The 24,036-nt window shown below is 47.2% G+C and overlaps 1 protein-coding gene across 1 annotated transcript; it reads left to right on the top strand.

The window, feature by feature from the left end:
- Nucleotides 1-72: 72 nt before the first annotated feature.
- LOC147881974 (zinc finger, C3HC4 type family protein) lies at nt 73-20,571 on the top strand. Its single transcript, XM_087402013.1, has 3 exons — nt 73-212; nt 300-440; nt 20,136-20,571. Exons 1-3 carry the CDS (start codon nt 192-194, stop codon nt 20,250-20,252), a joined length of 279 nt encoding a protein of 92 aa, XP_087258139.1. The 5' UTR covers nt 73-191; the 3' UTR covers nt 20,253-20,571.
- Nucleotides 20,572-24,036: the final 3,465 nt, after the last annotated feature.

Raw genomic sequence — 24,036 nt, 5'->3', positions numbered from 1 at the left:
AGTGCCAATAGCGTCCCCTATGAGTGACCAAGATAGAATCCTGGCCTGTCCGTGGGGCTTGAACGCGAGACTGACATATACACACCCACACGTTTTAACCGCTTGGTTTAAACGGAGATCCCAACCTAGTTAAAAGCTGGTGAGCAATAACTGCGAGTTTGTCACATGCTATTGGCCTTCCAAGTTTTTCCATGGCTTCGCGGTTGATGCAGGTATGGCTATGGCGCCTTTTCCCCTTTGGTCTTTGAATCCCTTCGGAATTTTCCTGTTGCTTGACCTCGCTTTGCATCCCAATTCAGGAGCGCTTGCTGGGTTTCTCTCTCGGAGCTGCCCTCGGCTTTGGTATCGCTGCTCACCAGCATCGATTTTATTGGCGCTCTACCGCAGACTTGGCGCGCGTCCTTTCCCGCGGACAGCTCCCACCTCCCCCCCCTGTACAGGTATATATTTCATGTGCGGCAGCCATACCCTTTGGTTGGCACACATCTAGTTTATACCTCCGGAATGAGAGATTTTGTGCTGGTTGAAACCTAATCAAAATTTCACCTGTTTGGCTCATAGGGCAACCTAGCGACAGTCAGGCTAGTCTGTGAAAAGTCACCCCTGAAGAGGTGAGGATAGACCAAACAGCTCTAGGGAAAGCGGCAAAGTTCTCATCATTAGTCCCAAGCAAAGAATGACTAATCTAGGCCAATTTCAGGGCTCTTGGCTCTAACTGGTCCTAAGTTTGCTCCTTGTGCTAAAGTTAGATCATGTCATTGACGTTTGAATTTCTAGCGCAATTGCGTCGCAGCTTCACACGCTTTTATTTCTTTCAGCTCTTTAGTTACCATACAGAGTCTTTTTTCCCACAAAACCATTGACCCAAGAGCTCACTGGTTTTGTTGGGGAAAAACCCCATTTCCCACAAAACTACCACAATGTCAATAAAGCCTTTATTTTCCTAGAAGATTCTTGAAAAGCAACAGTACTACTAGCTAGGCTGGTGATCTTCAGAGAAACAGTAACAGAACTTCTCCTTTTGTTTAATTGGCCAATGTAATGATAGAAATACACCTTGCCATTAATTAAAGGACATGCACAAGTGCATGAAGATTGCTGGCTCTAACATTAGAAACTAGAGTGAGGTTCGCTTGGATGGAATCTAACCTGCTTAGGGGCTGGATTGGCCTATCCAGGTACGTCCTATAGAGGCACACCTAGACATCAATCCCTATGAGTATCACTAGGTCTGTAAGAAGCCCTACTCTTTCACATTCAAGTCAGCTTAGGTCCATTTCAAACGTACTTTGGGCTGACCGGTATAGATGGCATGCCAAGGGACAGACAATTCCTGCAGTAAGTCAATCATGCTCAGTTAAGGCATGTTTATTTGCCTATGAAGTTAGTCCATTTCTTACAGTCATTGCTGAACACAGTTCCTGAAGGTGGACATTGCTCCCATGTCTCCAATGTGTCATCATCTTCAATTGGCAAGTTACAATAGCTGTTTCCCATGCTCTTTTCATTTTCTCTGGTACTTTTTCCTATGTGAATCTAGTCTCTTGATGCCTATTTGTAACATGCAACGGTAATCTGATCGTGTAATTCACAGCAAGACCTTCTTTAGACCTTTAGCGAATTAGCGTTGTACACCATAGAGAGAAAGGAGATGAGGGTAGAGAGAGAGTAGAGTCGACAACCGGTTGGGTCCCTGTACCCACTACGGGCCCTCTCCCCCAATCAGGGGAGAATTTGCTTTATACTTGGAGAACTGAGAAATACAAAGAACGCTCTTCGAGAGAGCACAGAAAATGCACTTCTGAAGAGCTCACTATGCACACGTATAGCAGTCCCAAAGACCTGAGAGACAACGTCGACCAATACTGAGACCTTGATGCTGTCCACACTGACGATGTAGGACGCTTCTGCAAGGCAAGGGAGAGGCTTGTGCTGTCCACCGGAACACAGGGTTACTGCGTGGGTGGGATAGTGAAAGCTAGGAGTGATAGATCCTATAAGAGAGATGAGAGATGACTGAAATAAAGAGCTGAGAATGAGCTGTGTAAAATGTGAAAGATAACTGAAAAGAGCTGCTGAAACGAACCCCAAACCTTACTCTGTTCTCTGTCCCGACTCCCTGTCTGATGCGTTGCGTGAACACCTTCCTAGAGGGCTGAACTGATGCCAAAGGCTGAGGCTGGTCAGAGGGCCACTGGGGGTGAGTGTCAGGCTGTTCAGAGGGGGTTGAGGAGGAGTTGTAGGAGGCTGAAGTGCTGGGAGAACTGAATGAGGAAAGAGGGCGTGGAGGCCCCCTATTTATAGGGCTTTTGGGGCTGGTTGGCTGGTCCCTTGGCCCCATAAATGGCAGCCCTAGGCCCCATAAATGGCAGCCTAGGGAGGGGTGCAGGGTGGCCTATAAAGGCAGCCCTTCCCCTGCCATTCTCTTCACTTGTTCCAGCCCTGAGGGGGCCCAGAAGGGCTCCTATCCTAGGCTGGACCTAAACCTATCCCTAAACCTAAGACGGAAACACTACCTTACGATTCTCCAATGGGTACTAGTGAATAAGGACTGATCTTCCAACTCGACCTTGTTGGAATGGTCACCTCCCCATCTGTAAGCCCCCATATGAGGAGAGCGTGGGGGAGGGAGACCTAGGGCAGAAGATGCCCAGAGAAGAGAGAGGGAGGGGGCTGCCACGTGGGCAGCACCTCACAACCAATAGAGGAGGATTCCTGAAGGAACAGTACGGGACAGCAGCGTCTCTAAGTACGGGTGATGACGTGTGGCTGTATGGGACTGTGCAGATCCTTGGAGGCGCGATGACATCAGTAGGGTGTGCGGACCTGTACGGCTGCAGTACGGCTGCATGGCGGGGGTCTGTGGGCAGGTATGAAGCTTGCAAGAGCGTCTCCAGCAGCAGCAAAAGGGCAGCCTAGCAGCAGCCCAAAAGGGCCTGGCTAGGGCCCTTATATAGGGTCTGAAGAAAAGCCCCAACCAGGCCGGTTTTACAGACGGGGGGGCAGACTGGTCGGCCCAAACAGACCAGCTAGTCGGCCCATTTAGGGCTGGCTGGTCGGTTGGTTCAAGGGGTCCTTGAGCCCTATAAAAGGAGAGGCCTTGGGACTCATTTCATATCCAGCCAAGCAGCTTTGGGAGGAGCAGAAAGGAGCAGCACATCCACCATCCTCGGGCCTCTACACAAGAAGTGAAGGAGAGAGGTGTTGCTGCAGACTTAGCTCCAGGAAGAGGCTGAACCTAGACTATCTTTTAGGGCAGAAGGTTGCTGAGATCATGATCACTTGGAGCAGCCCTCAGGACAGCAGACAAGAGCAGCAAAGGGGGAGCCTTAGGCCTACAAGCAGGAGGACAAGGTGACCCAGGAGAATCTGCAGACTGAGCTAGAGTGGCAGCCCACCTAGGCTGGCTTCGGGACAGCAAGGTGGAAGGGATCTAGACGGAGAGTCTACATATGCTCGAGGTGGAGCACGCGGGCTCAGAGATCTAAGAGTGCTTGACATTTAGATAGAGGTATTGTATCCTGTCCTACTTTGTGGACGGACGGAAATATGAAGTGTTGCTTCTATATTTGTCTTTGAGCATTGTCTATTTATTGGCTTGCACATCTATGCACATAAGTTGAGAAGTTTGTGATTCCACACCCCACACGCACACTGTGTGAGCTCCTAGGCATTACTATCAGTCTTCCGCTGTGCATACCCTCTGTTGGGTCATTTCTAACATGGTATCAGAGCCCAAGTAGGAGGCTCATAGGTGTGGGAGCCTGAAGGCAGGGACCTTGCTGAAGGACGACCCTGATTCAAACGCTCTTGGGAATCGACTTCCACGACTGGAGGATTGTGCCCTTGCGAGAAGGAGGGTGACTCAGGTTCAGTCAGGTGCGTTTAAAGTTCGCAGTCCAGGTTATCTGGAGATGTACTTTTGTTGCAGACCTTGCCAAAGCAAGGACGGGTTGAAACAGACCCTCAGAGCATGGTGTCTGGAAGACTCCAGGTTGTTCACTCATTATGAGGGGGACAATTGGAAGATCGTAGAGGCTGGGTTGCTCGAGCTCGAAGGCAGGAATGTGACTGAAGGAGGTGGTGCCAGGAGGTGCTACCAAAGATGGACCTATGTACCAGGATGGTTAGGGAAGCGGAACCAGACCTGGTGGAGTAGGAGCCACTGGATGAAAAGCCAGCAAAAGATTTCGACATCGAAAGTTCCAGAGGACTACGACTAGGGAGTTACTGGAGCATCGCCATCAACGTGTTGGCATTGGGCCTGGATGTGTCGGTGAGAGGGGGTGTTGGAATGGTCACCTTCCCACCTGTAAGCCCCCATATGAGGAGAGCGTGGGGGAGGGAGACCTAGGGCAAAAGATGCCCAGAGAAGAGAGTGGGAGGGGGCTGCCACATGGGCAGCATCTCACAGCCAATAGAGGAGGATCCCTTCATGTGGCAGCATCTCACAGCCAATAGAGGAGGATCCCTGAAGGAACAGTATGGGACAGCAGCGTCTCTAAGTATGGGTAATGACGCGTGGCTGTATGGGACTGTGCAGATCCTTGGAGGTGCGATGACATCAGCAGGGTGCACGGACCTGTACGGCTGCAGTACGGCTGCATGGCGGGGGTCTGTGGGCAGGTATGAAGCCTGCAAGAGCGTCTCCAGCAGCAACAAAAGGGCAGCCTAGCAGCAGCCCAAAAGGGCCTGGCTAGGGCCCTTATATAGGGTCTGAAGAAAAGCCCCAACCAGGCCGGTTTTACAGACGGGGGGGCAGACTGGTCGGCCCAAACAGACGAGCCAGTCGGCCCATTTAGGGCTGGCTGGTTGGTTGGTTCAAGGGGTCCTTGAGCCCTATAAAAGGAGAGGCCTTGGGCCTCATTTCATATCCAGCCAAGCAGCTTTGGGAGGAGCAGAAAGGAGCAGCACATCCACCATCCTTGGGCCTCTACACAAGAAGTGAAGGAGAGGGGTGTTGCTGCAGACTTAGCTCCAGGAAGAGGCTGAACCTAGACTGTCTTTTAGGGCAGAAGGTTGCTGAGATCATGATCACTTGGAGCAGCCCTTAGGACAGCAGACAGGAGCAGCAAAGGGGGAGCCTTAGGCCTACAAGCAGGAGGACAAGGTGACCTAGGAGAAGCTGCAGATTGAGCTAGAGTGGCAGCCCACCTAGGCTGGCTTCTGGACAGCAAGGTGGAAGGGTCTAGACAGAGAGTCTACATATGCTCGAGGTGGAGCTCGCGGGCTCAAAGATCTAGGAGTGCTTGACATTTAGATAGGAGAACCTTTTGGTATTGTATCCTGTCCTACTTTGTGGACGGACGGAAATATGAAGTGTTGCTTCTATATTTGTCTTTGAGCATTGTCTATTATTGGCTTGCACATCTATGCACATAAGTTAAGAAGTTTGTGATTCCACAGAGACTGACTTATGTAGCTTGTGCTTGACTGTCCTTAGACAAGTGACACGACCCCGCAAGATCTGACCCTATCACTGACCTAGAATCATGTCCTCAATCTAACCAGAATCATAGCGCAGGCACCTCGATCCTCCTGACCACCCCCGAGCTCGTGGGCTACAGCTCGACTCATCCATAGGCCTGCATCTAACCCAGGCGTCCCATACCACCTGAGCCCGTCCAGAGGACCTTTGATACATCACCTATGATCCGCCATGTAGATGGCCAGAGTCCCGGCTGCCCCATCCATTAGTTGAGGAGCGCTCAATTTATCTACACAATAGCACTGGCCCTCCCTCTATATAGAAGGAAACCTGCTATAGATAGCACAATGCTATGAATAGCTCCCTCCATATAAAGCGAGCACTATATATGAATCAATCTCTAGATATAGCAATCTCGGCTAAAAATAGCCATCCAGCCCTATGCTATCCCGTAACCCACGTTCACGTTAGGTACACCATGCACATGACATACTCCCCCTCTAAGAACTCACTCCTGAGTTCACCAGAAAGCCTGAAAACTTTCTGTGAAGATGAGCCAATGCCGATAACTATACTCTGACTATCAGTTTGAGTGTGCTATGCTTTCCATGAGATTCAAATCAAAGAGTGCTGGTCTCATCAAGGGGCAATCCTTGCATAAATGCTCTCCTCCGCAACTAGCACACAAGGGCATAGGGTGTGTTGAAATACATGACAGACTTTCCATCGCAGAACAATTAGGTATCTGTTCATAACTGATGATGGAAGAATCTTCATGGAAGTATCAATGGGCAAAATTTTAGGTTGAGATCGAGGAATCATCAGTTGAACTAAAAAATCTTAGGTTGAGATCGAGGAATCATTGTTCGAACAACCCCATCAATTGAGCCCCTCGAGGTCAATTTCTCGGTTGCAATTTCTATCAACACTGATGTCCTGAATTACTTAGTATTCAGAAAATCCCTCAACAGAATACCCTTGTAATTCACATTCTTGGGTTGAAATACATGACAGACTTTCCATCGCAAAACAATTAGGTATCTGTTCATAACTGATGATGGAAGAATCTTCATGGAAGTATCAATGGGCAAAATTTTGACCAAAGATATGGTCCCCCTGATCTATTCTCGAAATGCCCCTACATGAGGATAATCAATAAAAATTCAGTTGGCTATATCCAGTCAATGATACTGTTCTAGACATGTATATAGTCAACCAGCATAGGAATAACATCCTATGTGATCCAAAGACTACGGAAACATACAATCCGAAATCTCTTAAAACAAGATCCACTATCGAATATCCTGTATAAACTTGTGCACAATAAACCGCTTTGATCATAGGATCATCTAGTTCTTAGGATCTCTTATCTAGGAACATTAAGTTCCAAACAAGGGCACTAAAAGACCATCATCAGAAGAGATGTCGTATCCCTCAATGAGATTGAGTCTAAACTATGGAGCTCCAGGGTTGAACAAAAAAAAAAACATGGCTTCTCTCGAGGTAAAGAATCTTAGTCAGCCCTCGTAAAAAATATAATTAGTTTGCCTCCAATTCAATTCAGCCTACTTGTACCTCACCCTAGAGGTCCTTGGGTATTGTTTCAAGCCGGATTATATCACCACATAAGAGAATCTTAAATGTAACATACCTTAGTGTCCCATACTACCAAAGTATATTGCAAATAAAAAACTCAGTGGACAATATGAGTGAATTGTTAGATATCAATGCTCCACTCTCGTGTAACTACGCGGGAACCAGCTAACTCTACTTGTAAGCCCCCCATATGAGGAGAAGGCATTTGAGTAGCTTGGTTATTCGGTAGGTCCTGGTTTGGACACCAGATGGGGGCCATGTGTGGCTTGATGGCTGGACGGCTTCAGATAGAGTTGGCACACCGCCAACTAGGCTACATGCAAGTGCGGAAAGGCATCCCTTGATTGACCGCACTGAGGGTAGACGGAGCATTTCCCGGGGCAGCCCACTCTCGGGTTGCGGGGCCCGTTTGGAGCCTCAGATGATCCCGGATGGCTGTGGGCCGAACGGAAACTGTAGGTAAGTTGCTCTGTTTTGCGCACCGGTTCTATCGTATGGTCGGTGGCCTATTTCGGGACCGACTCCCAGTCGACCGTTTTGGACGGACTGGGTCGGCCACCCAATTGAGCCTAACCGACTACGACTGGTGGCTATATAAGAGCAAGCCCGTGAAGCCCATTTCATCACTGGCTATAGCAACCCTTATTCCTTAGCATTCAGCCTTCGTCTTCTACTGTTTCTAGCATGCCATCGAAGCTTCTTTCATAGGAGCGCACGGCTGGGAGGCAGCGCCATCTATTGTATCAGTTCTACAGTAATCAAATTTTTGATTTTCCATACTATCTTGTTTTCTCTCTTGCGTACGAGATCCTGTTAAACGTTGTATTATTTTCTTACATGGTATCAGAGCCTGGACTCTAGCAAGAAGATTTGGTAGTGTGTTTCTGTTTGCGAGCAGATTGTGAGAGATGGCCCAGCCCGCAAGACTGCGAATCCCACCGTTCGGCGAAAGCGGAAAGTTGGACGGCTCTAACTATCCTCTCTGGAAGTTCAAGATGAAGACCATCCTAAGCGCATATTGTTGTAAAGGTCACCTCTCCATCTGTAACCCCCCAAATGAGGAGAGCGTGGGGGAGGGAGACCTAGGGCAGGATGTACCCATGAGAGAAGAAAGAGAGGGGGCTGCCACATGGGCAGCACCTCACAGGATTGGAACTTGCAGATGGCGCCAGCATGGCGAGGGTAGTGGGCAGGTGAAGGGCCTGCAACAGAGCCTGATGATGGCGCAGTACAGGTGGGTCAGGACAGCAGGATGTACAGGAGTACGGCGCAGGAAATGTGGCTGTCAGTGGGCAGTAGGCATGCCTTATATAGGCTGGACCTTTGCCTTGAATGGAGGGCCAAAGGGCCCTGGAAGTTTGGGCCAAAAGCCCTGGGTTGTGTGTCCTTATAGGGCTGGACCAGCCACAGACTGGTCGGCCAATCTGCTGCAGGCTGGTCGGTATTTTGCCAGCCCCCTTGGGGCCTATATAAAGAGGCCATTGGGCCTCATTCAATCATCCAACAGTTCAGCAGAACCAGCAGCAGACAGGATCAACCAGAAGACATTTTCTTGGGCCTCATCTTGGAGGTAAAGGAGAGTAGAAGGTGTGCTGCAGACTGAGCTCTCAAGGGCTGAACCTTGGCTGTTTCTCAAGGCAGCAAGGTGTTGTGATCTGGATGGAAAGTCTACAGAAGCTCCAGGTGGAGCACGCGGACTCGAGTCTAGAGATAGCCAGCAGATAGGAGAAGGACCTTGTGGTAAGATCAGAGGACCACATCATTGGTGGGACTCTGGATCTGTCTCTTTTGTATTGTGTCCATATTTGTGGACGGAAATATATATTTTGGTGGTTTCTCTATCTGGTTGGTTCATTGTTTATTGATGAGTTTGCACATCTATGCGATGCACATAAGTAAAGAAGTTTGTGATTCCACACCCACCGCACACTGTGTGAGCTCCTGGGCATTACTATAAGTCTTCCGCTGTGCGTACCCTTTGTTGGGTATTTTCTAACACATATGAGCTTTGGGACACTGCTACTGGGGTGGACGTGAGGCCGGTTCCGAGATCGGATCCAGCCAATGCAGGACAACAGATAGTACCAACTGCAGATGAGGTTCTCATTTGGACAAGAAGAAATGCAGATGCGCTGCGTTCTATTGTCTGCAGTGTTAGTGATTCCGTCATGGCGTTAATTCAACATGTCACCACAGTGGAGGAGGCATGGACGGCCTTGAAAAATCAGTACGAGACCACGAATCAGACTCAGATTCAGAATCTGGTGACTCAACTCGCGAACGAGAAGTTGTCTGAGTCGGAAGCGGCAGAGAAGTTTATCACCAGGGTGAAGAATCTGCGCGATCAGATGTGCAGTCGGAGTATGGCTCCATAATGAAGAACAACACTTGGGACCTTGTAGATCGACCACCAAAACGCAAGGTAATCGGAATCAAGTGGGTGTATAAGACCAAGTACAAGTCGGACGGCACGTTGGATAAGTACAAGGCTCGGCTCGTGGCAAAAGGATTTGCACAGGTACATGGTTTTGATTATCAAGATACTTTTGCTCCCACAGCTCGACTAACCACAATTCGTAGTGTTTTTGCTTTAGCTGCCCAGGGAAGTTGGTCCGTGTTTCAGATGGATGTGAAATCCGTCTTTCTGAATGGAGATCTCAAGGAGGAGGTATACGTGGAACAACCATCATGTTTTGAGATCCCCGGTTCAGAAGGTAAAGTCTGCAAACTGAAGAAGATACTTTACGGGCTGAAACAGGTCCCACAAGCATATTACCAGCGAATTGATGCCTACTTTCTGCAAAACGGGTTGAGGAGGAGCCCATCTAATGCAAATTTGTATATCTTCAGAGGAGGAGACAGGTGTATGATGGTGGTCCTTTATGTGGACGACCTTGTCATAACAGGGAACCATGAAGAGAAGATCTCGCAGACGAAGCATTTACTAGAAAGAGAGTTTGAAATGACAGACCTCGGACTGATGCATTTCTGTTTGGGGATTGAAGTTTGGCAAGAGTCGAAACAGATCTTCATTTCACAGCTGAAGTATGCTAGAGAGACACTGAAGACATTTGGCATGGCTGAGTACAAGACAGCTGGTACCCCTATGGAGGTTGACGTGAAGCTCTCAAGCGAGGATTCATCACCACTGGTGGATGAAGCGCAGTACAGAAGACTTGTGGGCAGCTTGATTTACCTGTGCAACACACGGTCGGACATCAGCTTTGTGACTGGTGTACTTAGCAAGTTTTTCAATAAGCCCCGGGAGAACCATTGGAGGACAGAGATGCGGGTGCTGAAATACATCAAAGGCACACTTGATTATGGCATCACCTATACCAAGGGCAACATCTTGACCGGATTCTGTGACTCGGATTGGGCAGGAGACGTGGACAGCAGGAGATCAGTGACAGGGTACTGTTTCTCACTTGGATCTGGAAATGTGTCATGGGTCAGCAAGAAGCAACCCACAGTTGCTCTTTCTTTTACCGAGGCCGAGTATAAATCTGCATGCTTTGCTTCTTGCGAGGCAGTGTGGTTGAGGAGGATTTTGGGGGACATGGGTGCAGTGCAGAACAAGCCTACGCAGTTATCATGTGACAATCAGAGTTGCATGGCGATTGCAAAGAACCCGATGTTCCACGCTCGCACAAAACACATTGAGATTCAATATCACTTTGTATGTGAGCTGATCATGGATGGAGAGGTCGACTTGATGTATTGTCCGACTACAGAGAATGCTGCGGACATCTTCACGAAGGCTCTTGGAAGAGACTTGCTAGAGAGGCATCTTCATCGACTTGGCATTGGTCTGAAAAAGTAAGTTCACTTGCGGGTGGACATTGAGGGGAGGTGTTAGATATCAATGCTCCACTCTCGTGTAACTACGCGGAAACCAGCTAACTCTACTTATAAGCTCCTCATATGAGGAGAAGGCATTTGAGTAGCTTGGTTATCCGGTAGGTCCTGGTTGGGACACCAGATGGGGGCCATGTGTGGCTTGATGGCTGGACGGCTTCAAATAGAGTTGGCACACCGCCAACTAGGCTACATGCAAGTGCGGAAAGGCATCCCTTGACTGACTGCACTGAGGGTAGACAGAGCATTTCTCGGGGCAGCCCACTCTCAGGTTGCGGGGCCCGTTTGGAGCCTCAGATGATCCCGGATGGCTGTGGGCCGAATTAATACCGTAGGTAAGTTGCTCTGTTTTGCGCACCGGTTCTATCGTATGGTCGGTGGCCTATTTTGGAACCGACCCTCAGTCGACCGTTTTGGACGGACTAGGTCGGCCACCCAATTGAGCCTAACCGACTACGACTGGTGGCTATATAAGAGCAAGCCCGTGAAGCCCATTTCATCACTGGCTACAGCAACCCTTATTCCTTAGCATTCAGCCTCCGTCTTCTACTGTTTTCAACACGCCATCGAAGCTTCTTTCACAGGAGCGCACTGCTGGGAGGCAGCGCCATCTATTGTATCAGTTCTACAGTAATCAAATTTTTGATTCTCCATACTATCTTATTTTCTCTCTTGCGTACGAGATCCTGTTATTTGTTTAGCACAGACGTTGTATTATTTTCTTACATGAATCAGGTTAGCCAATCCCTCTTTACTTAGACCATCCCAGATTGAGTCAGGGTGGCAAATCCGTTCTCAATCCTTTTCTTAATGTGATTATATCATCCCCTTGTGTTACAATATCCCAACCAATAGGTCAAAGAAGAAAACAAGCATGTAGCATCCCTAACAAATCTTGACTATTCGCTCGGGCCAAAAGAGTGAGAATCACAATGACCCCGCCTTTGGACATGATTCAAAGAAGGTATCCAACAAGACGCATCGGGGTCTAATCAATAAGAACCAACATATGCCCAACGGTAACTCGAAGGAACGTCATAACTCACGATTACATCGAGATCAAAACTTCAAATAGAAACCAAACAAGATTCTATTCACCAAAATTCGAGAAAGGGAAATCCAATTGTCTTAGTTAAGTCCAGTTTAAGATGTAACAAAGTCTCCGGCATCCTCAATGTACCATATTAAAAAAAACTTCAAGATATATGGAACAAAAGGACACATTATATAATTTGAAAAAACCAATCAAATTATAAATGCCACTTAGTTACAAATCAAAACTAAATTAACCAAAACCTGGTCAATTTAATAACAAGACAATTTAGAACATAATTCATACAAAATTGAGGAGCTTCTTGAACCAAGAGTCGTTCAAAAGATCCAGTCAAGCAAAAAATAATTAGGTGTCGGTCAAAACTGAGGATTTCAACTTCTTCATTGCTTCTCAATAACTCGGAGGCGGTATAAAGACTCTAAAACAAGTTGTCTACATTTAGAACAACACGAGCCTTCTTCAATATATTTCTGTTACTGAGGGGTTTTAGAGTAGTGAAGAGCTGTGCCCAGAGTTCATCCATCAAGGAATCCATCTCTCGTAGCAGGTCATGAGGTCTACAAGGAATAATCTTCAATGTAGCCTCGTCCTCCATCTCAATAAAACAGTAATCCAACGTAGGTGTCTCGTTACTTTGATGTCCTTCCATGGCTGGAAAATATCTCGCGCGGGAGAGGGACTAGAAGAAAAACAGCTGCATACAAGCACGTGCTCTTCACACAAGCAAAAGAGAATTTGGTGCTACGTGGAATCAAGGAAGAAGGCGGGTACAGGACAGCAAGAAAGATGGCGGAATCTGATAGGCTGATTACAGATAGGAAGAGGGTGGGAAATTTGCCTTCGTACGTTGAAGTGCTGAAGTTAGAGAGAGAGAGGAATCCCGGGTATATAAATAGCAAGGAAGGGCCATCAAAAGCTAGGCGAATTTAGGGTGGGTGCTTGATTTAGAGCAAGTGCTTTCCTTGCTAGAGAAAAGCCAAAAAGCAACCTGCTTTTTTCACGAAAAAACAGTCTCGCTTTTAATAGATTTGGTCCCGCTTTTCTCCAGCCAGCCAAAAATAGCCAAAACGCGCTAAAATCAGGCCATACACTCCTGCCCAAAGCCAAGCGTCTGCCTCAATCATATCGCCCCTGTCTCTGATGCCCGAATCTTCTACACAAGCCATTCTCTGGCTTATGAATGCCCTCTCTTTCCTCCTACTTCTCAACTGCAGCAAATCTAGGTCTCTAGGGTAGGAATCTCATCCTTGAGAAGCTAGAGCGAATTCTTTCCCTAACCAGCCCACTCTTCCTTATACAGCCAATCACATCAACAACCCAAGCGTGGGAAGTTATAGATCAGAAACAATCCATCCTCATATCTCTCGTTGAAAGCATCAAATCTTCTCATCGCCTACCCTTCTCAGGGAATCTCGATTTCCAAGCACGTAGCAACCGAGAGAGTACACACAGCCTATGGACGTCTATTTCTTCCACAACTCTCCCAATCATGAGTACGCATCATCAACCAACGATTCAGCCCATACATGAGCGGAAATTCAGATTTGCAAGAGCAATCTCAAAAAGCGTACATGGAAGACATCTTTTCTGCATACCTCGCGTTGAATTCAATTGTGATAGGACGGCTCTGATACCAAATGACACGACCCCACAAGATCTGACCCTATCATTGACCTAGAATCTTGTCCTCAATCTAACCAGAATCATAGCGCAAGCGCCTCGATTCTCCCGACCACCCCCGAGCACGTGGGCTACAGCTCGACTCATCCATAGGCATGTATCTAACCCAGGCATTCCATACCACCTGAGCTGTCCAGAGGACCTTCGATACATCACCTATGATCCGCCATGTAGATGGCCAGAGTCCCGGCGTGGGCCCAAGGCCCATCCATCAGTTGAGGAGCGCTCAACTGATCTACGCAATAGCATTGGCCCTCCCTCTATATAGAAGGAAACCCGCTATAGAGAGCACAATGCTCTGATTAGCTCCCTCCATATAAAGCGAGCACTATATATGAATCAATCTCTAGATATAGCAATCTCGGCTAAAGATAGCCATCCAGCCCTATGCTATCCACGTTCACCTGCTATCCAACCCTAGGTACACCATGCACATGACAACAAGGGCTCACAAAGGGGTCACAACATACGACAAAGGATCTGTTCTGGCTACAAAACTTCGGTATCATCAAGAACTTCAGGTTGTTGCTCGTTGAAAATTTCTGAAAGAGGAGGTCCAAAATATGGCTACAACCAAGCTACATGAAACAGATTGTGCATAGTCCATGTGTCTAGAAGGCGTAACTTCATTGAGACATCATTGATCTTCTGAATAATAGGGAATGGTCCGAAGCTCCTGAAGGACAGCTTAGGGCATCGCTTGCCCACCTGCTTCAATCTTTGCTTGATAATGCGTAAATACACCCATTGCTCCTCTTTATATTGGACATCTCGTCTGGATTTGCTAGCCTGGCGCGTATACGATGCTTGAGCTTTGGCGATGCGGCTTTTCACGGACTCCGTAATCTTTGCCATTGATTCGGTGGTTTTGTTGGCTTGAAGAGATGGAGACACCATTCAGGTGAGGAGTGATGTAAATTGCCATCCAAACGCCGCTTCATAAGGTGTGCGACCAATACTCGAAGAATAGGTATCGTTCAGAATGGCCTGCACAAGTGGAAGAAATTGCTCCCACTTTCCCTGAGCATCATGACAATATGCTTTCAAAATATCGAACGCCATATCATTATGCTCTTCTGTCTCGCCGTTCGATTGTAGATGGAAAGCGCTAGATATCTGCAGCTTAGTACCAAAATTATCAAATAAGGCTCGCCAAAAGTTAGACGTAAACTATGAGTCCCCGTCGGATGTGATGGTCTTTGGCAACCCTCCAATTGGATACCAATACTTAATAAACAAACGAGCTACATCTTCAGCGCTGAACAATAGTAAGACATTGAGTATTACGCGTACCTGTGGATGTTGGAAGTTCGAAGTGGCTGCACGAAATCCTTACCTATGTCTTGAAAAGGACTATCGGGGATTGGCAATGGCATAAGTAAGCCTGCCGCTTTCTTGTAGGAAGCCTTAACCTTTTGGCATATTTGACAATTTTGAACATAGTCGTATACGTCCTTCCGCATCCTTGGCCAATAGAAATAGCGCTCTAACTTCTCCAAAGTCTTGTTGATACCTCTTTGGCCACCAGTAAGGGCATCATGGGCATCATGAAGAAGCAACTGTCGTTTGTCTTTGAGTACACATAATCTTTTCTTATAGAAAAGCCAACCGTCATGGCTTGGAGCAAGCATCGTGTAAATGGAACTGCGTGCCAAACTCTGTTGATCTCGCATACTGTGCCTTCATGCTATGAAGATCCTTTCCTTTGATTTGAAGCACAGTGGCTTGCTCAATGGTATGGATGGAACCTTTTCGACTTAGAGCATTTGCAACGGGGTTATTTTTGCCGGGAACGTACTCAATCATTTCCCCAAAGTGCTTGAATATCTGGCTCCACCATTGTTGCCGATTGCTCCATTGCGCACTAGGCATTGTCTGAAGCCACTTAAGGGCATGGTGATCTGTCTTAACCGTGAAAGTCCGTTCGTATAGGAAAGGCTTTCAATGTTTTAATGTCTGGATGACACCTAGGAGCTCTCTCTCATAAATTGAATAGTTCTTTTCGGCATCGTTAAGCTTTCTGTTGTAATATGCCATGGGCATATCTTCTTGCTATAAAACTACCCCGATGGCGACATTGCTAGCGTCTGTGATTACAAAAAAATGGATCCTCCCAAGAGGCGATCTTCATAATTGGTGCTATTGTGGCCAGCCGTTGCAAGTCATGGAAGGCCTGCAAAGCTTTGCCTGTGACTTGAACTTTTTGTCTGCGTGTCTTTACCCCCTTGAGAAAATCTGTAAGAGGGGCTGCGTGTGTCGAGAAACCATCCATGTTTGAGCTGTATGCTTGACACAGGATCAGATCTTCTGAGCCGTTGTGGGGACAACCCAACTTGTGGTAGCTTGAATCTTCTCTGGGTCCAATCGAATTCCTTGAGCACTAATGATGTAGCCCAAATACTGAATTTCTAGCAAGCCGAATTGTGTTGAGGCATAGCTGGTGATCACGTAATAACTGTAGGGCACATCGCACATCCTTAATATGCTGCTCAACTGTAGTGGAAGAGATAAGGATATCATTTCCCAATATACCCGTGACATCATCTTGTTGAATGTTGGTGTTCTTCAGACCAAAGGGCATGACGATGAACTCGTAATGAGCTCGCTCTGTTCGAAAAGTTGTCTTTGGGATGTCAGTTGCAAAAATCCGGACTTGATGGTAGCCACTCTTGAGGTGAATCTTTGATAAAAATTTGCACCATTGAGTTGTTCCAAGATGTACTCGATGCGGAGCATAGGAAACTTGTTGCTTACTGTAAGCTTGTTGAGTGCTCTGTAGTCGACACATAGTCGTGCGGACTTATCCTTTGCCACAAATAGAATCGGTGCAGCAAAAGACGAAGAAGAAGGTCTAATAAACCCTGCGTGCAATAATTGAGACAATTTTTGCTCTAACTTCTCCTCCATAGACTTGGAAAGTCGATACGGGAACTTACTTGGAGGGGTCGAGTCTGGAAGTAGATCAATGCGATGGTCTTCCGATCGGTTGAGAGGAAGCTGGGGTGGCAGATCATTCCGGAGCATGATGTCTTGGAACTCTTGGAGTAGATCCACCATTGCTTGCCCATCGGAGGAGCGGCTTGAATTGCAGTGATTTGGCACTGGACGTAGACAAGTCCACACATGGCACCCTTACGGGTGGCGCGACCTGCTTGAATATGTAAGATTAACGGAATCCCTGGTATGCTTTGATCGCCGCGTATCGTGGCGGGCTCAGGTAAACCTTTCACAATAGTAAGGTGTCTTGCCGCCAGTCAGTCGTCGGTACATGCTCACGGAACCACTGTATCTTGAGGATCATATCGCACCCCATCGAAAGATTCAAAATAAAATCCCACGTAAGCATGGCCTTCTGAAGTGAAAAAGTGAAATGGATGGCCTTGTGCGTAATGTGTGCACAAGCCAGGCATAAACCCGTCCACTGCAAGCTCGTGAGGCACCAAGGTCAACCCCATTGTCTTGGCAAGCTGAGGGGAGATGGCATCTTTTGAACTCCCCATATCGAATAGGACAATAAATTGATGCTCGTTAGTTGTGCTGTACATTCGAATGAGTGTCTTCTTTTGATATGATAAATTGCCCTCCTTACCTTGAAAGACCACCATGGGAACGGCGTTCAAAGCAGGGAAGACGGCATTCGTAGCTGAGAATGGAGGCAGGGCTGGAAGTGCCAATATATTGGCAACGGACGAAGTAGGTGCTTTCACAACCTTCTCGACAAGCCATTTCGGACAATCCTTCTTGCCATGCTCAGCGAGGTGGTGGTAATGAAAGCAGCGATGTTCTTGGTGGTACCGCTTTTGCTCATTGGGCTGTAGATATCTCCCGTAATGCCTGCTTTGGCCTTCTCATCCGGAGTCATCTTTGGCTTGGACTCCTTATTTTCACCAGAAGCCCTTTCTTTTGGAACTGGTTGTCCTTCTTCTGCTCCTTACCTGCTGTGTTATTTGACTATTGCGGGGGCTTTGGAATATTTCTGGACTTGCCTGGGCTTTCCCCCATTCAACATCATGTCCTGATTCTGTGCGAGACTCAGCGCCCGCTCGTAATCCGGCGGGTCGAAGTTCCGAATGGTATAACAGATGTTCGTGTCCAATCCTCGAATGAATTGCTTCATCTTGGCGCTCTTCGTCACACCCAACTGTTGCGCCAGTGTGATGACGTGTTCAATCCCCGAATTAATTGCTTCATCATGGTGCTCTTTGTCACGCCCAACTGCGCCAGCGTGATGACCTTGTTACTGTATGTAAACACAGGCAAACCATTTTGGGAGAGACGAGAGAACTCATCCTCCAAGTTAAGCATATATTGGGGTGGGAGAAAACATGCTTTGAGGTCGGCCACAAACGTTGCTCAAACGAAATTCATCTTAAACGTTGTTGGGTCAGTATGCTTACTACCCCAATGTTGTCACCAGGTCACGCCTCACACGTAAGATAGGGGCTGCGAGGTGGACTTTGTCTTGCTTATCTTTAATCCGCGCTAAGGGAAAATGAGCTACAAACTGATGAATAAATTGCAAAACTTTTGAATGGTCACACTTACCATCATACTTAACAAAATTTGGAGTGGACCGAGTGAGTGGTGGTACCTTTGTCGATGACAAAGCTGTGGTGGTGACAGTTGCTGCACTCAAACTTGCCTATATAGCGGCTAATATATGTTTGTGTTGGAGAAGCATCGCCTCTCGGCCTAGCTTTTATTGCCTCTCTGCTTGAGCGAGCTCTGCGCGTCGCAGTGCCTCCTCATTTTTGCATTCCTCATGCATCAACAAGAGTAGTTTTTCGAAATCTGTGGTTCCTCTTTCTTCTAGCGGCTTTACTGCTTCTTTTTCCTCCAGACGTCGTTTTGTCTGGTCTAGCTATGTTTTGCTTTCTTCTAGCTAGGATGAACGTGCTTCAAGTTGCTGTAGGAGGATCCGATTCTGCTCTAGAAGGTTTGCCATCACTTCTTGAGTTGTTAGTAGTCTTTCTCCTCTTCAAAGTCTTTAAGGTTGAGTCCTTTTCCTGACCCTTCCATGATGCTTGATTGTGTCTCAACACAACCATACACTCGCGGGAGTTAAGTTGGAAACAAACTGAAGCTCTGATACCAATGTAACATGCAACGGTAATCTGATCGTGTAATTCACAGCAAGACCTTTAAACCTTTAGCGAGGAATTAGCGTTGTACACCATAGAGAGAGAAAGGAGATGAGGGTAGAGAGAGAGTAGAGTTGACAACTGATTGGGTCCCAGGACCCACTGCGGGCCCCCTCTCCCAATCAAGGGAGAATTTGCTTTATACTTGGAGAACTGAGAAATACATAGAACACTATTCGAGAGAGCTCCGAAAACGTGCTTCTGAAGAGCTCACTATGCACACGTATAGTAGACCCAAAGACCTGAGAGGCAACGTCAACCAATACCGAGACCTTGATGCTGTCCACACTGACGTTGTAGGATGCTTTTGCACGGCAAGGGAGAGGCTTATGCTGTCCACCGGAATGCAGGGTTACTGCGTGAGTGAGAGAGTGAAAGCTAGGAGTGATAGATACTATAAGAGAGCTGAGAGATGACTGAAATAAAAAGCTGAGAATGAGCTGTGTAAAACTGTAAAAGATAACTGAAAAGAGCTGCTGAAACAGACCCCAAACCTTACTCCGTTCGCTGTCCCGACTCCCCGTCTGATGCGTTGCGTGAACACCTTCCCAGAGGGCTGAACTGATGTAGGCTGGTCAGAGGGCCACTGGGGGTGAGTGTCAAGCTGTTTAGAGGGGGCTGAGGAGGAGCTGTAGGAGGCTGAAGTGCTGGGAGAACTGAATGAGGAAAGAGGGGCTGGAGGCCCCCTATTTATAGGGCTTTTGCGGCTGGTTGGCTGGTCCCTTGGCCCCATAAAGGCAGCCCTAGGCCCCATAAATGGCAGGGGTGCAGGGTAGCCTATAAAGGCAGCCCTTCCCCTGTCATTCTCTTCACTTGTTCCAGCCTTGAGGGGGCCCAGAAGGGCTCCTATCCTAGGCTGGACCTAAACCTATCCCTAAACCTAAGCCGGAAATACTACCCTATGGTTCTCCAGTGAGTACTAGTGAACAAGGACTGATCTTCCGACTTGACCTATGGCTGAGAGCCTGATTGTCCCTGGACAAGGGCTCACAAAGGGATCGCAGCATACGACAAAATCTCCTATTAGGAAGTCGATGTAGCCAATGTGTCACTTTGCACCCAAGTGCAGGGGTGCATGTGACACTATTTGTATGTGCACTCAGTTTCTTGATGCTTGCTCCTAAGAAAGGTATTGTTGAATTATGTTTTTGGGTGCTGTTTGTTGAGACTTCTAATTATGAGTTGTGGTTGTGTATGTGTATACACTTCACAACATATATGTGTACACACACGCGCACGCACACAAAACAAAGCTTGAGGGATTCAAAACAAATACATTACATAATGTATACCGAAAGAGAAGCATTTGACAGTATTATGAGTTGTACAAGGTCCAGAGGTTCCGGTTCGTTGACTTCTTTTCTGCTTCTGCTTGCAGGTTCCTGAGCCTTTATTCAGTAAAACTATGCGCGAGAAATTGGCTCACACTTATAATCAAAGTATTGACAATACGCTAGGTGCGATTGTTGCGGCCCTTAGTTCAAGAGGATGGTGAAAGATAGAAGAAAGCTTTTTGTCATCAATTATAGTGAAATTCTTAGCATTGTCATCTTATAACCCTCTATCAAATGTTGGGTCACGAGGTCGATTTATAAACAACTTTATAAGGGATCGATGAATAGTTTTTTGCACGATAGTAATTGGAGAATGGAGACCATCATCAAGTCTTAGCTCATGAATATTGATCCATTGGAATCGCAAAACAGGTTCAAGGCTGCAATCATGGTATATTGTTGGTGAACACTCTATGTAAAACAATGAAGTCTTTCAGTTTCCACCGGATTCAAGAGCCACTCTTGTCACTTTTCTTCTTTCTTGTGTGTTTTTTTCATTGGGATTACTATTTTTGTCACTGGGATCACTGTCTTTCTTTGTATAATATGCCGTGGAGTTGATGAACTCTTATAACAGATGAGGCATACCATAGTCATATTAGATGATCTTTGATAGAGCCTTTAGGTAGTCCTGGTCTTAAGCACTGTCCCACCACCGTCCTAACTATTGAAATTGTAAACATGACATCTACAATTTGTCTCTCATTAGGTATGCTCTTTGACTAGTTGTTTTGCTTCTAAACATTGAGAAACTCGTATAAAGATAGATTTGATTCCTTAGCGAGATCAAATTTGACTAAACTTCATGATTTTTTGGGGTAAGGTTCTATTAGATGGTCTAATTTTAAGTCAACATTGGTCTATACACATTATATGGATAAGAGGATCCTCCATAAATTAGATGTCTTAGGAGTAAACATCTTGAAATCCCTCAACCTCTCAGTCCTATAAATATCCAAAGTAATTTGTGCTATCTACAATATTCAAAGTAGTAGTTTCTTCATGTAGGTCAAATGTATAATACTGTTTTCATCTAGCTTGCTAGGGATGCTAGAGAGGTGGGAAGGTGACTTAAGATCAACATCAAGGGTAAGATACTGCACTCATGCAGCCACACAGATGAGTGTGGTGTCGTACATGATGGCTCATGGCTGCAGCAGATGGTCCATGATATGGCTGTCACGTGGGAAGCAGCTAGGAGCAACACTCCAGGCTGCGATCAGGACAACAGATCCTGCTATCACATGGGCAGCAAGTCCAGCCACGTGGTGCTTTATAGGGCATGGAAGCCATGAATGACCAGACCAGGGGCCTGGAATGACGACCTGGATGATCGCACTAGATGAAGATCAGGTCGGCCATATTGGAGGTCTGCTGGTGCATGAATGAGGTGTGTACAAGGGCCAGAGTCATCCTAGTCAGCATGGAAGGGCTGCTATTTGGGGTTGGTTCAGTCTGCTGGTCAGTCATCTTAAGGGACCAGGCCTTGATCTTTAGGTGGGGGAAGGCGGTCAGCCCTCCCTCTACATAGCCGTCATTGGGGCCATTCTCCCTATCCACCCACAACCACAGAAGCTTCCACAAAGGCACGTGGCAAGGAGGTGTCGTAAGGTGCTCTCGGAGCTCAGTTTGTCCAGCCATTTGGCTGATTGTAGTGCAATCTTTTTCTTTTCTTTTTGCTATACTTGGAACTTGACAGTGATGTGTTTAAAGTACACTAGCCCACATGTACTTATGTCTTATTGCACAATACCAGTTTCATGTCTAGCATAAAGAGTCTGGGGTCCATAAGGAGCATGCAATAAGAGCTCCAACAGCCACAGTTTCTTCATCAAATGTCATGACCTCCAGGTTCAACCTTTCAAAAAAACAAGAGCCAGAACTATCAAAAGGAAAATACAAGAGATGTCCAAAATTACTAAGAATAACTACGAGACGTGATAACTAGCTTTGCAAGTTCCAGCTTTGTATCGATCTTCAGCTTTGTCTCAATGAGTGAAAATCATGGAGCTTGATTGGAGAAAGTAACATGGTTTGGGCAGATTGGTGCATTATGACACCTTGGGTCATGGGTTTGATGTTAGGGTAGAAGGCTGTACTGAACAGTAATCCTATGTAGCAGAATGATCTAGGTACAGCAGCACTCATATCTCCCTGTAACTTCTAGACCTTGACTCCTTTTATACCATTGTCAATCTGACATAGGCCGCGGGTACTACCCACCACCTTTACAACTGTTTAAGGATTTGGACAGTTGCCCATCTATTGTACCAAGCCCTTTAATTGGCTCTAACAATGCCTCCTGCCGCCAAACACCTTTATTGCTTCTTCAATGGGATCTTGAACGTGAGGTTGACCGGGGTTCATCGTATTGGTGCATTCACCGGGCCCCATAGCCACTCGTTCCATTCCAGGATGTCATGAGGTACAAGCATAATGGGCCACTTGGACCTTAGACGCTTCGTCAGTTGAGTCATCGTGCTTTGATTGGGGCTCCCGGCCTCCCGGCTTCATCTTCAGCTTTGATACCCCTAGGCTCAATTCATCATGTAATCAAACTTACATAAGGCCTCGCTAAATTAACCTAGGTCCTAGCTGAAACAGCTATTGTACCCTAAGCCCTATTACGAGCAATTGTCATGCTCAAGTGATTTTAAAATCGACTTAGGTGAGGTGATGATTAGGCCGAAATAAAAGGTCACAAAGTGTGGCTTTAGTGTTGGAATGGTCACCTCCCCATCTGGGGTTAACCTAGGGTTTGAGGGAGTACCACATGGGCAGCATCCTGGCTGCCATGTTGGTGCTATTCAGAAAGAGAGAGGGCTGCCATGTGGGCAGCAAGCAAAGGGGGCACACCTGTAGTCAAGATGGCTGCAACAGATGGCGCCAACCACAGGAGCAGATGGCGAGGCATTCAGCATCAGGATCTGGCCTGGAAGAGGTGGATCTGGAACAGCAGACATGGCAGGGTGTACCAGGTAAGAGGCGCGATGATGTCAGCAATAGTACGGGCAGGACAGTGCCGGCAAAGAGCTGCAGCATGGCGCAGCATGGTGGGGGTCTGTGGGCAGGTGTACAGCCTGCAAGAGGGCCTCCAGCAGCAACAAAGGACAGCCTAGCAGCAGCAAAGGGCCTGGCTAGGGCCCTTATATAGGGCTGGTTGGACCAGCCAACCAAGTCGGCCAGCAAGCAGACTGGTCGGCCAGTCTGGTTGGCCAGGATGAGGCTGGCTGGTCGGTTCTATGACAGCCCCATGGGGCCTATAAAAGGAGAGGCCCTCATTTCACATCCAACTATCCAGCAAGAACAGGAGCAGACAGGAGCAGCCAGAAGCCACTCCCTTGGGCCTCACATTGGGGGTGAAGGAGAGTGGAAAGTGTGCTGCAGACTGAGTTCCCTAGAGGTTGGACCTTGGCTGTCTTCTAGGGCAGCGAGGTGTTGTGATCAATATCTTCAGGAGCAGAAAACCTGCAGCAGACAGGAGCACAGTTAGGGTATTCTTGGACCTACTCCCAGGAGGTGAAGAAGACCTACAGAGAGCTGCAGACTGAGCTAGCAAGGTGCTGCCCACCTAGGCTGATTCGGGCTCAGAGATTAAAAGTGCTTGACGTCTAGTAGAACCTTTGGTATTGTATCCTGTCCTACTTTGTGGACGGACGGAAATATAAAGAGTTGCTTCTATATTTGTCTCTGAGCATTGTCTATTTACTGGCTTGCACATCTATGCACATTAAGTTAAGAAGTCTGTGATTCCACACCCCACATCACACTGTGTGAGCTCCTGCGCAATACTATCAGTCTTCCGCTGTGCACACCCTCTGTTGGGTAATTTCTAACATTTAATCCTTACATTGACACATTTTTATATGGAGCGATGGAGATCGACTCTGACAGGACAGCCCCTCCTTTCCAACTCTCCCTCCCAGGTCTTGTGCCTGCGAACCC

Source organism: Dipteris shenzhenensis, chromosome 30, assembly GCF_047967505.1.
Source record: "Dipteris shenzhenensis isolate YYH24624 ecotype China chromosome 30, Dip_SZ_1.0, whole genome shotgun sequence".
Taxonomy (NCBI): domain Eukaryota; kingdom Viridiplantae; phylum Streptophyta; class Polypodiopsida; order Gleicheniales; family Dipteridaceae; genus Dipteris; species Dipteris shenzhenensis.
This window is presented reverse-complemented; position numbering and strand designations above follow the sequence as displayed.